At 33.4% G+C, this 13,218-nt stretch overlaps 1 protein-coding gene across 1 annotated transcript in view; it reads left to right on the top strand.

Moving 5' to 3' along the window:
- Ninac (STKc_myosinIII_N_like and MYSc_Myo21 domain-containing protein ninaC) overlaps positions 1-13,218 on the top strand; it is a 1,002,000-nt gene that overhangs the window by 483,377 nt on the left and 505,405 nt on the right. Inside the window, 1 exon segment of the mRNA XM_074259010.1 lies at positions 12,783-12,971. Within this exon segment, the coding sequence (XP_074115111.1) occupies positions 12,783-12,971 (189 nt within the window).

The following is a 13,218-nucleotide window of genomic DNA, read 5'->3' on the forward strand; positions in this document are numbered from 1 at the left end:
TGTAAAAGTTTTGTCAGAGAAGGTGCTAGATTCGCAGCATCCTTCTCGTAAAATGTAGTGTAAATGTAAGGGATAAAAATTTTCAAAATTTCGAAGTATATGAAATTTAATGTTAGTATTGCTTAGTTGGCAAAAAAAAAATTTTTTTTTTTTCAATACTGAGTTAAAATAAATTTTGCTGACAGGAGTAGCGATTGCAAATTCCGTTTGGTGTTAATCAACTCGGACATAGACGCGTCAGCGAATTCTTTTTGCGATATTTTATTGTCTAAAGAAAGTATATTAGGTCAGAAAACGATTGCGAAATGATGCTACTAGAGTTCTATAACCTTTTGAAAAAGAATTCAGGGCAAAGGAAATTTTGCAAAATATAAAATTTAAAAACTGTCGAAATGTAAGAAAATTTTGTAAGACTCGAAATTCGTTCTACAATACAATTGAAATTATGTCAAGATTGAACAAAATTTTACACAGTGAATTTACTTTACTCGATTTAGATAAGATGAGTAACGAACAAAATTTGTTAGAGGTTTTTTAAATTTTCTCAAACGGAAGTTAAATAATTTCGTATTCGAAATCCCACCGCTGCCACCAGTGTTCTTTATGTTATGTACAAGGGCGTTTTTAGAGCGGTAGCGTAAACGGTGGAGGTTTGGACTAACAGTTTAAAGAATACGCAACGGAGGTTTTAATTCCGTTGTTTTAATTATTTATGTGGGACGTTTTCGAGATACGAACTTACCACGCCTTCGTTTGAGACTGACGGATTTTTATGTGAATAGATGTACTTACTCTCTGCAGGAATTTTGATTGTTACTGGATCCGTGATTCTGGGGCTGCTGTTAGCGCCTTTTCCTGACTTGGGCCCTGTGATTGGTCCTTGCAGCGGATGGATTAGGATGGAATTGGGCTGCTTATATTAAGGGCTTCTTATTTCGTGAAATGAAATGATTTAAAACTGATTTCACTTTTATTGAGATTTATTTTTATAAACATTAAAACTTACACTTTCACAATTTGATTTTTATGTAATTTAATTTACTGAATTTTAATTATTTGGTTGAGCTAACGTCCTCCAGTCCCCCGTAGGGTAAAGTGCGCAAATTTAGCTTTTTAAAAATATTTTATTTAAACTTACTGCCCGGATTCTCGCCTAAGTGCAGAGCAAATTAGAACTTTGAGATTCCGGTTCTCTAGGATTGTATTTAATAACTAATACGTGGCCTGCCGGTTGAACCGAGTCTGAACTCGTCTTAAGTGCAGCGCAAATTAAGATAAGGGACTTTTACAAGGCACGGGTCTGTCAATTAAACGCGGAAGTCGAATTAATTGCTCAAGGACAGGCGTTGGCTGTTGATCGCCTTTTTAAATACTCGCGGTGCCGAGATTGCAGAAGTCCCCGCTAGTCAACCAGCAGTCGCGTAGCTTATATTTTATTGTGGCTTTCGCGCATGGAGAAGTCTTCCATCTGCGCGGGTGATTTAAATTTAACGAAAAAATTTTTGGGGTGGACATAACAAAGTGAATGGAAAATGTGAACCACGGTGAGATTAGGTGAATATACGGATCAAATATAAAACAAGAAATAAAGATGATTAATTATAAGTAATGTTTTAAATGATCTTATTGAAACAGGAAGACGGGTCGTAGGAAAAGAGTCCGAAAGAGTTAGGTAGTCAGCACAAAGAAATCAATTCAAGAAATAAATTAAGTAGAGAAGAATTTCTAAATACAAAATATATTCAAATTAAGGCCTAAGAAGTTTATATTACTGAGATCCTTCGTGGGCCAACATAATTGGGTCATTCCACGTCAAATCGACCAATAGTTGAAATCGACCCCTTTCGATTTGGACGAATTTTGGTCAAAAGTTTTCTCCCATCATATTACGAAGTTCTGCCAACGGAAAAAAAATAAATAAATTTTTTTCAAAAGTTATGCAATTTTGAAAATTTCACTAATTTTCCTGTTTCTTAATCTTATTCTTCAAAGATCTCGATAACTATTACAATTACTCTAATGATCTGAGCTAGGTTTTAAAGAGGATACTTGAAGGTACCAAAAAAAAATTTTTTCGAAAAAATTTTTCAAAAATTCGCTTTTTGGGAAAATTTTGAAATTTCCAAAATTGCAAAAGTCGATGACCGCCATCAAATTTTTCGCTCAAATTTTTTTTACTAGAGTACCTCTAATTGATTTCAAAAGATTCTAAAATTTTTGAGTAGGGGTTTTTTTTTGTTCAAAAGATATAAATTTTTGAATTTTAGGAAAAAAAAATTTCTCTTTCTTTGGCATTGACTGAATAAAACAATGATAAATTCACTTGTAATTTTTAATTTTAAGGCTCAAAAATTTATTTTAATGCAAAAGAGTCAATAAAAAACTCATTAATGTGATATTTTTGTTTATCAGCTACATTTTGATTTTAAATTGGATATAATTGTGTTAGAATGATCGTTTTTTCTTAGCCCCTTGCTGTGGTGTTGATTTCGCACTTCTTTTTCTCAATCTGAAAGTAAATAGTATTATTAGAAAGCCATTTTTCAATGGAAATTTTATATGAATCAAATATACATAATAAAATATGGCTGAATTTACCGAGTTTGAATGCTGGACTCCTCGACAAACTCATAGACATCTACGTTTTTCAATACAAAATTTTCTCCTTCTGTAAATGATGACAAGCGCTTCACTCTCAGAACTTCATTTGAAGTAGGGACTGCGTCATGGCATCCACGTATTCCCTTAACTGGTAAAGCGTTTTTGAACCTGTTACTCAGTTTTTTTTCTGTTCTACAAATTTGCTCATCTGAGACATAAGAACTATTTATTCCTTGAATATTGTCCTTTGTCCATTCATATGCATATAATTGCTCAGGTGTCTTGATTTGTTTATCAGGAGGATGTTGAAGATTAGCTCGGCTAATTATTCGTTTGATAAACCCACCCAAACCGTCACTTGGGTCTTTCCCATGGGAAGTGGAGAAATAGTGCCATTCGGCTTTTATTTGGAAGTCTTCTTCATGATACACCAAATTGACTAAATTATAACGATTTCTGTATTGAGATACAGCGCCATCAGAGAAATAAATTATTTTACAAATATCGGGAATTTTACTTTTGAGAAACGATAACAGTACTTCTTGGAAAGTGTAAACTGCAGTTGTATTGTGAGTTAAATTATCAGAAATTATTACTAAATTGAGAGGTACAATTTCACTTTTATTATCTTCAGTCGTTCTATAATAACACGCAAAAGGATGCATTGTTGCCTGCTCATTATTCCAATATACTCCTTGAAAACTATTTTGAAACAAAAATGAATAATTTTCTGAAAAATCAGCAACAACAAGTACTTGCCCGATTTCAAGGTTTCCTTTTATAGTTTGAAAATACTCAGCCTGTTTTTTAGCTACCAAGTCATGATAAAGTAGTTTCGCAATATATTCTACAAAAATATCAACAAAATCGTCAGCTGGTTTGATACTTGTTTCTAAAGAACATCGATCCACTTGAGTCCACTGATTGTATGTAATCTCGTCTATAAAGTTATCCATGAATAAGTGTTCTAAGATAGTTATCAATTTTTCCGAGCCGGGACAGTCATTGCACTCTCCGAAATAACACTCCTTTGTAGGTGATTGACAAATAACCATGTCCATACATTCCCGATGCGACAATGGAATGGCTGATTTTCATCATTGAATTTAAGTTTACCAAGCTTTGCTCCATGAAACAAGAGTTTGAAATTTTCATGAATTTGACAAACACATACCACGTGAGTACCGGATGTACCGGCAAGAATACATTCAGGTGGTCTTAAACTCGCAAATTTTGAAAAACCTACTCTTTCAAATGGATATTTTTCTTTAAACAGATGAAAAATTTCGTTTAAGTTGCCTAATATTAAACGTTTCTGTTTTTGAACACGCTGACCATTTTCATGTACGGATTTGTACTCTTTTTTACCTGGTAATTCTCTGCTGACCTCTTGATTTCTATAAAATTCTTGAATTTTTTCCTGCGTTGTTTTTAACAATGAATAACCTTGATTTCGCTCAGGAATAAACAAGATACCATCTTCTTTCACTCGTTGTTTGATTTTCTTGACCATGTACGTTGTTGCTCCAAAAATATTTACAATTTTTTCCGTTGACCAACTTAATGGCAAAACGGATAAAATTTGTAACTTTTCATTTAACTTGCTGGCATTTTCGAATTTTTTCTTTAACTGGACTATTATTTCTTTTCCGGTCGATTCTGGGTTATAATCAGAAATTAAAATGTCGCTTTCAATCGTATCAAAAGTATTGTCCATAATTTGTTCAAAGCATTTTTTCATTTCAGATTTCATATTACAATATTTGTGCTGGGCGTAGGTTTTTGATCGATCCAAATCTTTTTTATTAATCGGAGATAATTTAAATACTTCAGCAACAGTATTGAGACGATCGAGGTGTATTTCATTTGGGGTAAAAGTTTCACTTGTTGAAGTGCAGATTTCAGAACTTGAAGCTGAAAGGTTAGATAACATTTATTTTTCAGATAAATTAGAAGATATTTTGTCTTGTATCAGTAGCGAGATTTGAGAAGATGCCGGTCTTTCATCTTGATCAGTTGTTATTATTGGCTGAGATGGATTGCAAGCTAAGTCTACCGTAGGATTTTCATCTTCACTGACATTAGGGCTCTCAGTACGATATATTGTTTCTGATTCAATTACTTTCTGATCTATTAACTCAGAGCGGATTTTTTTCGTACATGAAATGAATAATTTACGTCTAGGTGCAATAGAAGGAACTACAGTTTTGAATCGATTATACCATTCAAACTTGATAATTTTCAATGATTTACGTAAATTAGAATCATGAATATTATAAGGATTAGCACACACTTTTTGGTTAAAAATGTAATCTCTACGAAATTGTTCGTCTTGCTTACGACATATAAAATTAACTACTGTACCACTTCGTGCATTTAAGGTTATGCGATCTTCGTCTGAAAAATCATTACAATCAATCAATTTTCCCTCACAGCATTCGTTACTTGTAAATATTCCGATCGAACATTTATTGTTTTCCATGATTGATATTATAAATCCAAAATAAAGAAGTTTTAATAAATAAAGAATTTTAATCACAAAAATACACAGTAAACTATTTTTTTCTTTATACAATATAAACAACGAACTTCGTAAATTCTAGAAATATAGCCACTATGTAGATAATAGAGACCTCTTGGAAATCTTATAGTAATTATCTAGTAGAAAAATATTAGTAGCAAATATGTAGATGGGAGAGTGTGTCACGTCTTAATTGATATTGTGACAAGGAATTTGAATTCCCGCGCGGGGCTAGTGTCACTGTTATCTTGTCGCGGTGAGTAGGGACTACTCCGTACCTTCTGAGCGTGAGTAGCTAGTTGTAAGACTCGTCACCGGGTCGTACGGATCGCTAAGTCCCCACCGCTGTTCCCCAGAAAATCTAAGCGGGAACGAGATAAGGGGAAAATTCGAGAACCTGAGAGAGAGGTTATAAAAGAGCCGGCGAAGACCAAAAACAGCACCTTTTTGGCGGACGAGACTTGTGGTAGTACAGTGCCCAGTGATTTACCATCAAAACAACGTAAGTAGAAATTTGCTCGAGGCTTCACGAAAGGGGAACGAAGCGAGCTGTTATATTCTAATTCATTGTTAAAATTTCATCCAGTCAGGTCTTTAGGCTGACGAATTTATAATTGATCCATTATTTATTTATCGGCTTTTACAGATATAATTTGTACGAGAGATAATTGAGATCGAGGAGACAAGGAAAGAATTGACGGACTCGAGAAGCTGAGGAAAGTGGCTATTCGCAAAATTTTACTTGTTCGGGATAACTCCATCGTCGACAGAATTAATTGGAACTTCAGGTAAATTGGTTATTCAGGCCATTCTAATCGTCATTAGGCCGAATTATCCAATCTAAGTTTTTATTGAGAATAAATATAATCGTTTCGGGTAGTCTTTACGTATTAGCAAATTCCAATCGAGTTAAGTTCGTCAAGGTCATTTAGAAATTAAGAAAATAGAATTAAGAATAATTATCAATTAACTGTCATCAAGAAATTAATTAAAATAAATTCGGTCTTTTGGTTATAAATGTTCAAAATTAGTTGACAATTAGTTTAGAAAACTTGGTAAATTCGAAAAGTACGTAGTTTAGAATAGAGGTCATTTACAGTTACGTGTTAAGTTCTTGGAAATTGTGGAAGTATAAATTAAGGCCATTTGGCTAAATTTAATGAAACAATTTTAATTATTTCGTTTGATGAAATTTTGGAATTAGTAAATTATTAAAGGAAAATTGTCAAAAGATATTTAGTGAAATTAAATTGAAAAACTTTGATAGAATTTTGGAAGTAAGAAATTAATAATTTAGAAAACCGACAAGTGTTAAATTTTGTGAGAAAAAAAAATTTTGTATTGAGAATTGTTAGAAAAATTTAATTGTTAATTGGAATTAAAATTGAGAAAATTAGCACCTCGAGTAAAAGTTAGAAAATTTGAGTTAGCGTCCGGTGGACGATTTTGTATGGAATTGGGGAGTTATTTAGAAACGTTGTATAGACGCCCGAGTCGGGGGTACAACGGATTAAGTTAGGAAACCTATAGGTAAATAATGTTAATTGGTATTCCGTCAGGTTGACGAGGTAATTAGTTGGTATTTTATGGTATTCCGTCAGGTTGACGAGGAAATTAGTTGGTATTTTATGGTATTCCGTCAGGTTGACGAGGAAATTAAGATATTGAGATATTCCGTCGGAGTGACGAGGTTGAATAATTGGTAAATTAGTTATAGAAAAAATTGGCAAGGGCCAACGTAGGTGAGAGGTTCTCACAATTAAGTTAGTTATAAGGAAATTGTTAAGTTTGTAGATTGATTGAATAAATCAGTTTAATTTTTATAAATAAATTTTCTCAGTCTTATTTACAGCCTTTCTCGGACTTCTCACGACCCTGTCCTTTCCTTCTCATGCTTCCCCGGTTTCTGGGACACCGTGTCTAAAATCCCAGTGGCGCCCTTTCTAAAGAGGAAAGAGGTAGCTAACTGGACCTGGGCTAAACCCCACGGTTACAATATAAATGTACATTGACTACCAAATGAATTTAAACGACAATTTTACTCTCTTTTTATTGACTCTTTTGCATTAAAATGAATTTTTGAGCCTTAAAATTAAAAATTACAAGTGAATTTATCATTGTTTTATTGAGTCAATGCCAAAGAAAGATCAATTTTTTTTTTTCCTAAAATTCAAAAATTTATATCTTTTGAACAAAAAAAACCCCTACTCAAAAATTTCAGGATCTTTTGAAATCAATTAGAGGTACTCTAGAAAGAAATTTGAGCGAAAAATTTGATGGCGGTCATCGACTTTTGCAATTTTGAAAATTTCAAAATTTTTCCAAGAAGCGAATATTTGGAAAATTTCTTCAAAAAAAATTTTTTTGAGTACCTTCAAGTATCCTCTTTAAAACCTAGCTCAGATCAGTAGAGTAATTGTAATAGTTATCGAGATCTTTGAAGAATAAGTTTAAGAAACAGGAAAATTGCATAACTTTTGAAAAGAATTTTTTTATTTTTGTTCCCGTCGCAGAAATTCGTAATATGATGGTAGAAAACTTCTGACCAAAATTCGTCCAAATCGAAAGGGGTCGATTCCAACTATTGGTCGATTTGACGTGGAATGACCCAATTATATTTTTAAATAACGATATAAATCCTCTATGTAATTCTTGGCTAGCTTATGATCTTATTTTCAATTCAATTTATGATAATAATGTGCTTGGGAATAAAAATAATCGCATTTAAAACAATAATTATAAGAACGATCAAAATTTGACAATATTAAATATGACTCATACTTGAAAAACGATATATAATAATAATTGGTACTTAACAATGTGTAACAGGGGGAAATTACACTAAATCGATAAGTCACCGGATATCGATAATTATTCGACATAGCATTGGCGCGTCTCGATCTAAGGGCCTAAAGGGAGAATAGAAGGGGGTAGTTTTGGGTTATTATAGGTGAGCTGTGCAGTGAAAAAGGGAGAAGTAGTGTGACCGCCAGACAGAGTGCCACGGAAATCAAGAAGGGCCGATCCCCGGAGCAGTGAAGTGACGAAGGAAGCCAACTACAACTAGGACTTCATCCTCAACGCGTGAGCTAGATCATCGTTTGGTTCATCAATGTATCAATAATTACTCTGTGGAAAAGAAGTGGACCGCGGTTTACCTAATACTCGGTTGCTACTCCTATTTAATTATCAATTGGATCGTTTAATCGACGATTATTTAATTAAGGGATTAGGGGTAGTCAGAATTATCAAAAAGTCGATTTTTTTTGCATTTTCTTAAAGTATAATATTTTAAAAATATTGTGTGAAAATTTGAAGTAAATCCGACAAATTCTTTTCGAGTTATTTAACAATGACCAAAGGACACTCGGGTGCTATGTGGCATTCGAGAGCAGGTAGCTAGAAACAGCTGCAAGCAACCGACCTTTCGGGTTTCATTGTCATGAATATCTCCCCATTTTAATGTATGTATAATATATATATATATATATATATATATATATATATATATATATATATATATATATATATATATATATATATATTAGGGTGCTTTTTTTTTTGCGACTATTTTTTTTTTCGCTCCCATCCCGAAATTTTGTTGGAAATACAACCAAAAAAATTCCCTGAAAGTTTGAGCCCTTAATATTAATATTAAGTACTCCTACACAGCGTGTGAAGATTTCCCATTTGAAATATACGAGAACTTTCATTTTTCTTTTTTTTAAATTCTATAGCTCAGTGGCATTTCATAGCATCGCTTTGACCATGGACGGGTTTTTTCAGAATTGAATGCTCTACAAAAGTGTCCATTGTCGCGAAGTCGTAACTCATACTGATGGGGTAGTACGGACCGCCAAACCGAATTTTTCATAGAATTCTTGTTTTTCACTCATTATCTCATAAACAACAAGACATACAGAAAAAATGTAAATGATAATTTTGTAGGAAATTCAATTCTCTACAAAAAAGGTCCTTACCACCAAATCACTAAGATCGATCTTTTCTCAGATATTAGTCATTGAAGTTTACGTAGCATTGAATTTCCACAAAATGTTGAATCAAATCTTAAAAAATATTGATTTTTTTATTCGTATCATAATTATAATTAGTAATTACTTATTGATTAAGTTGCAAATTCAACGAAAAAAATTTTTAATTGTATTTTTCTGATGTTTTTTTATTTTTAAATACATTTCTCATTTAAATCACACCATAATATTTGAATTTATCATTTAATAATTCAATTTTAATGAAATTCTAGCTAAAAATATATAGTGTATGATCATTACGAAGAATATGGGATGTTTCTTTGTTGCTGTGTATTGTGATACTGATTAATTGCGGTTTATTTTTATTGCTCTAGTAGTATTACTGAGCTTTCACTTGACCTTGAATGCGTTCAACAAATTTTCCCTTTAATTGCAGCGCTTTCTTTGTTTTCGCGTACTAATCCCGCGAGAGTGAGAACAAAGCTTAGTGTGCATTGATCAGTGTGACGCCGTTGTATGTATACTTTGTTAAATTTGAGGTTAGATCGACTTTAACAATCAATAAAATGAGTGAAAAAATTGGTAATAAAACTTGGAATTATTTAATTGGATTTGAACGAAGCCAAATAAATAATAATAAGCTGCCTTCGTATCGTGACTTACTGAATTTGTTTATGTATAAACATCAGTCTTTAAAATTAACTATTCGAAATAGTGCTACTAGTGTTATTAACGATACTAATACTATTTGGGCTAGTTTCAAGATTCCAACTATACGTCTTCAGCACAGTCTTGCGAAGTTGGAAAAATTTTATGCCGAATATATAAAAGTGAAGACACATCATAAGAGGGAAAAAAGATCGAAAGCACAAAAACATAATGTTGAAAAGTTTAACCAAAAACTAGATAAATTGTTCGATATTTCCAATTCCACAATGGTTAAGAATTTGCCAAAAGAGCAGCAACAATGTCTGAATGAGTGTCAAAAGGGAAAAAGCAATCTTCACTCGCCCGTTACTACTTTCTTGCCGGTGGAAACTTTTCAGCATAAATCTGATACTGAACAGGAGATAGCAAATGAAGATAATGAGAACAATACAGACGAATTTGGTTAGTTTCTTCTCACATACAACTATAAATTATCAAGCTCAACAATCAATCATTTTTTAATAATCGAAAACAATTTCTTATAATTTAGACTCATATTTTTTCTACTTACTTGTAAAGTTTAATTCGCATTAAACTGAGGTTCCACAGGAATCTCAGAGGAATATGAATATTTACCTGGTATTTCCAAAATCTCGTGTTGGTTGCTCGGGCTCCGGCTTCACAATGTCGTTTTTCCGTTCGACAACTTCACTCATCCCTCGTGTGGGATTATCCCCACCCGCGGAACACTTATTCTCTAGGCCCCGGAACTTATGTAAATTTTATTTCTACTGCGCGAGCATCCTAGACTACAACGCTCTCTGATCCGTCGATAACTAACCGCGGCTAGGGTGAGGACCTTCAACAGGTAATGAAGGAGCCCCGTGACAACCAATAATAACCCGAATGAAAAAAATTAATAAATTGATTATTCAACTTCTTAACAACTACGGCACTTAATCAAATATATGTGTTGGAAATTTTTTTACTCACAAATTACAAAATAATGTAAATTATTCGACAGAAAACTTTCACAGTTCAATAAAAATTTTGAAAATTTTATTGATACTGTTACGTTCTCGTAAATTTTAAATTTATTTAAAGTTTTATAAATCTGTTTTAAAAATCATTAAATAATTATTTAAATCATTTAATTATTATCCGAGGTATTTCGTAAAGGAAATACCTCGAGATAACAGATTTATAGAACGTCAACGCAGTCTAGTAGACTAAACAGTCTACGTTGTGGGTTTTGGACTGCGTTGATGTTCTCATAGGGTAACCTGAGATGCAACGTTGCTTAAATTCATTATAAAACTCATTGTAATTATTATTGTATGATACATTCTGTCTCCAGACTTCCTCTGGAACAGTCAGTCCGAGGACTTAGCAGAGGAGGAATCTCTGCTGGTCCGAGGCTGAACCTGCCAATTCCTTATTAATAAATACTTCTTTTTTTAATTGTCAATCGATTAAAATGGGTACTTATTAAAACCTTCAACCAGGGTTGAGAGCGCTTATCAGCGTTTCACCCTGGTTCTTTTACCTCGAGCGCTAGCCAGCGTTCGGGTATCCTATCCAAAAATATCCTAACTATTACCCCCAGGGTAAGAGCGCTTATTAGCTGTTCTCACCCTGGTGAAATTGCCCAGAGTGCTAGCCAGCGTTCAGGCACTCTACCCATTATCTACCTGTAGGCAGGTAAAACAAAAGTAAAATATTAAAATATATTTTATTTATAAATTAAAAATGAGAATTATTAAATTATGTATATTTAAAAAGTACTTCGCGGATAAATCAGTGATATGACCCACCTGGAGTCTATCGACTTCCTAACGAGGTCAAAATCTGGACATTTAAATAAATTATTTAAATTTAAAAATTAATTACACCCAAAATTTGGGAACGTAACAATACACTAAATAATTCTTTCACCATAAACAAAACTTCAGCTACGCCTAACCTTAATGCACAAAGTAACGCTGCTCATAGAATTTGGCAGTTAAAAGACAAAAATGAAAAGTATACGTAGCTTTGATTACCGTTCGGGATAAAGTAGAAATCTGCATTTATCCCGCACACGGACTCATGTCCACGTGTGCACGCGTGCTCATGTTGGAAGTGGCCGTGTGCGGTGCCACTAGTCTACCAGTCACCAATGAGCCAACCCGGCTTCTATATGAACGGCTCGATGCATAATCAAGCAGTACGCTGTACTCAAGGGCGAATGACAATCGTCGAAAGGTGGGATCGATGGAAGATAGATCACCGCCAAAAACTTGTGGTAGTCACCACATGTATGTATGTGTGTGACCCCTGCATAACTTTTGAACGACTCAATCGATTCTATCGCGGTTGGTGCCATTCACAAAGGCTTGACTAAACTAAGATTTTGAATACAATTGGTAACTATTCGGACCAGTAGATTTTGAGAAATCTCAACAGATTAATGAAAAAACAATTTTTCAAATGTGGTTTTTTGAAATATCTTTTGAACGACTTTACCGATCAATTCCAAAAATGAATCAGCTCTAAAAATAAAAGAAAACACGTCGATCACCGCCAAGCCGTTCAAACTTGGTTCATTCGTTCGGGAGTTCTTGTTGTTGAAAAGGAAAAACCGAAAAAAAGTTTTTTCCAAACTACATCGAAATTCCTACTTTGATCGATTAACAGTTAAAGTTTCTTCATAGAGTCTGAAAAATTGCGTCGAATTCCACCAACCGCGGTTTATATAGGAAAATCGGTTTATTCATTCAAAAGTTATTGTGGTTTGAAAATTTAAGAAATAGCGTTTCTTTTAACTAATACCAAATTTTTGAGCTTGGAGAGCTCAAAATGACACGACAATAATATTTTTGAGCTCGAAGAGCTCCAAAACGTGGTAAGTGCAATTTTGAGCACTTAAGTATGAAATTAGCAGGAAGTTGCAGGGATGTCCTTTACGGTCAACCGATTTTCTAATTTTTTTTTTTTCAAGACCTGTCTTGTAAAAACTAACCTACAAATTGGTTTTACAGTTTCACGAAAAATACAACTTCAAATCAAGATCAGATAACGAACCTCACATATTTTCTATAGCCGACAAAGCGTATCAAGATGTACTCCATAATGAAGAACCACAGCATATTATTATCGCTGGAGAGAGTTATTCTGGCAAAACGTTTAATGTACTCAATCTCGTCAATCATTTCATGTACCTAGGAAAGGTAAGTCAAAGGATAATTATTGTAAAAGTAAAAATTTGACAATTTACCCAGTAGGTAATTTCTAGATCAACCAGCTATTTTCAAGTTTAAATGCCGTAGAAACATTAACGTTTCGGATAATCAATGACTAGAAGTTTGAAAATAGAGTTTTACAGTATTTACTAGTTATTTCAGTTGAAAAATTGATGGCGCCGTGAAAAAATAATCAGCTATGATCAGGCATGATAAACGCCCGGGCATGTTTGGA

This window comes from Cotesia typhae, unplaced genomic scaffold (assembly GCF_013202065.1).
Source record: "Cotesia typhae breed Kobodo isofemale line unplaced genomic scaffold, CoteBio_Ctyphae contig_17, whole genome shotgun sequence".
NCBI classification, from domain to species: Eukaryota; Metazoa; Arthropoda; class Insecta; order Hymenoptera; family Braconidae; genus Cotesia; species Cotesia typhae.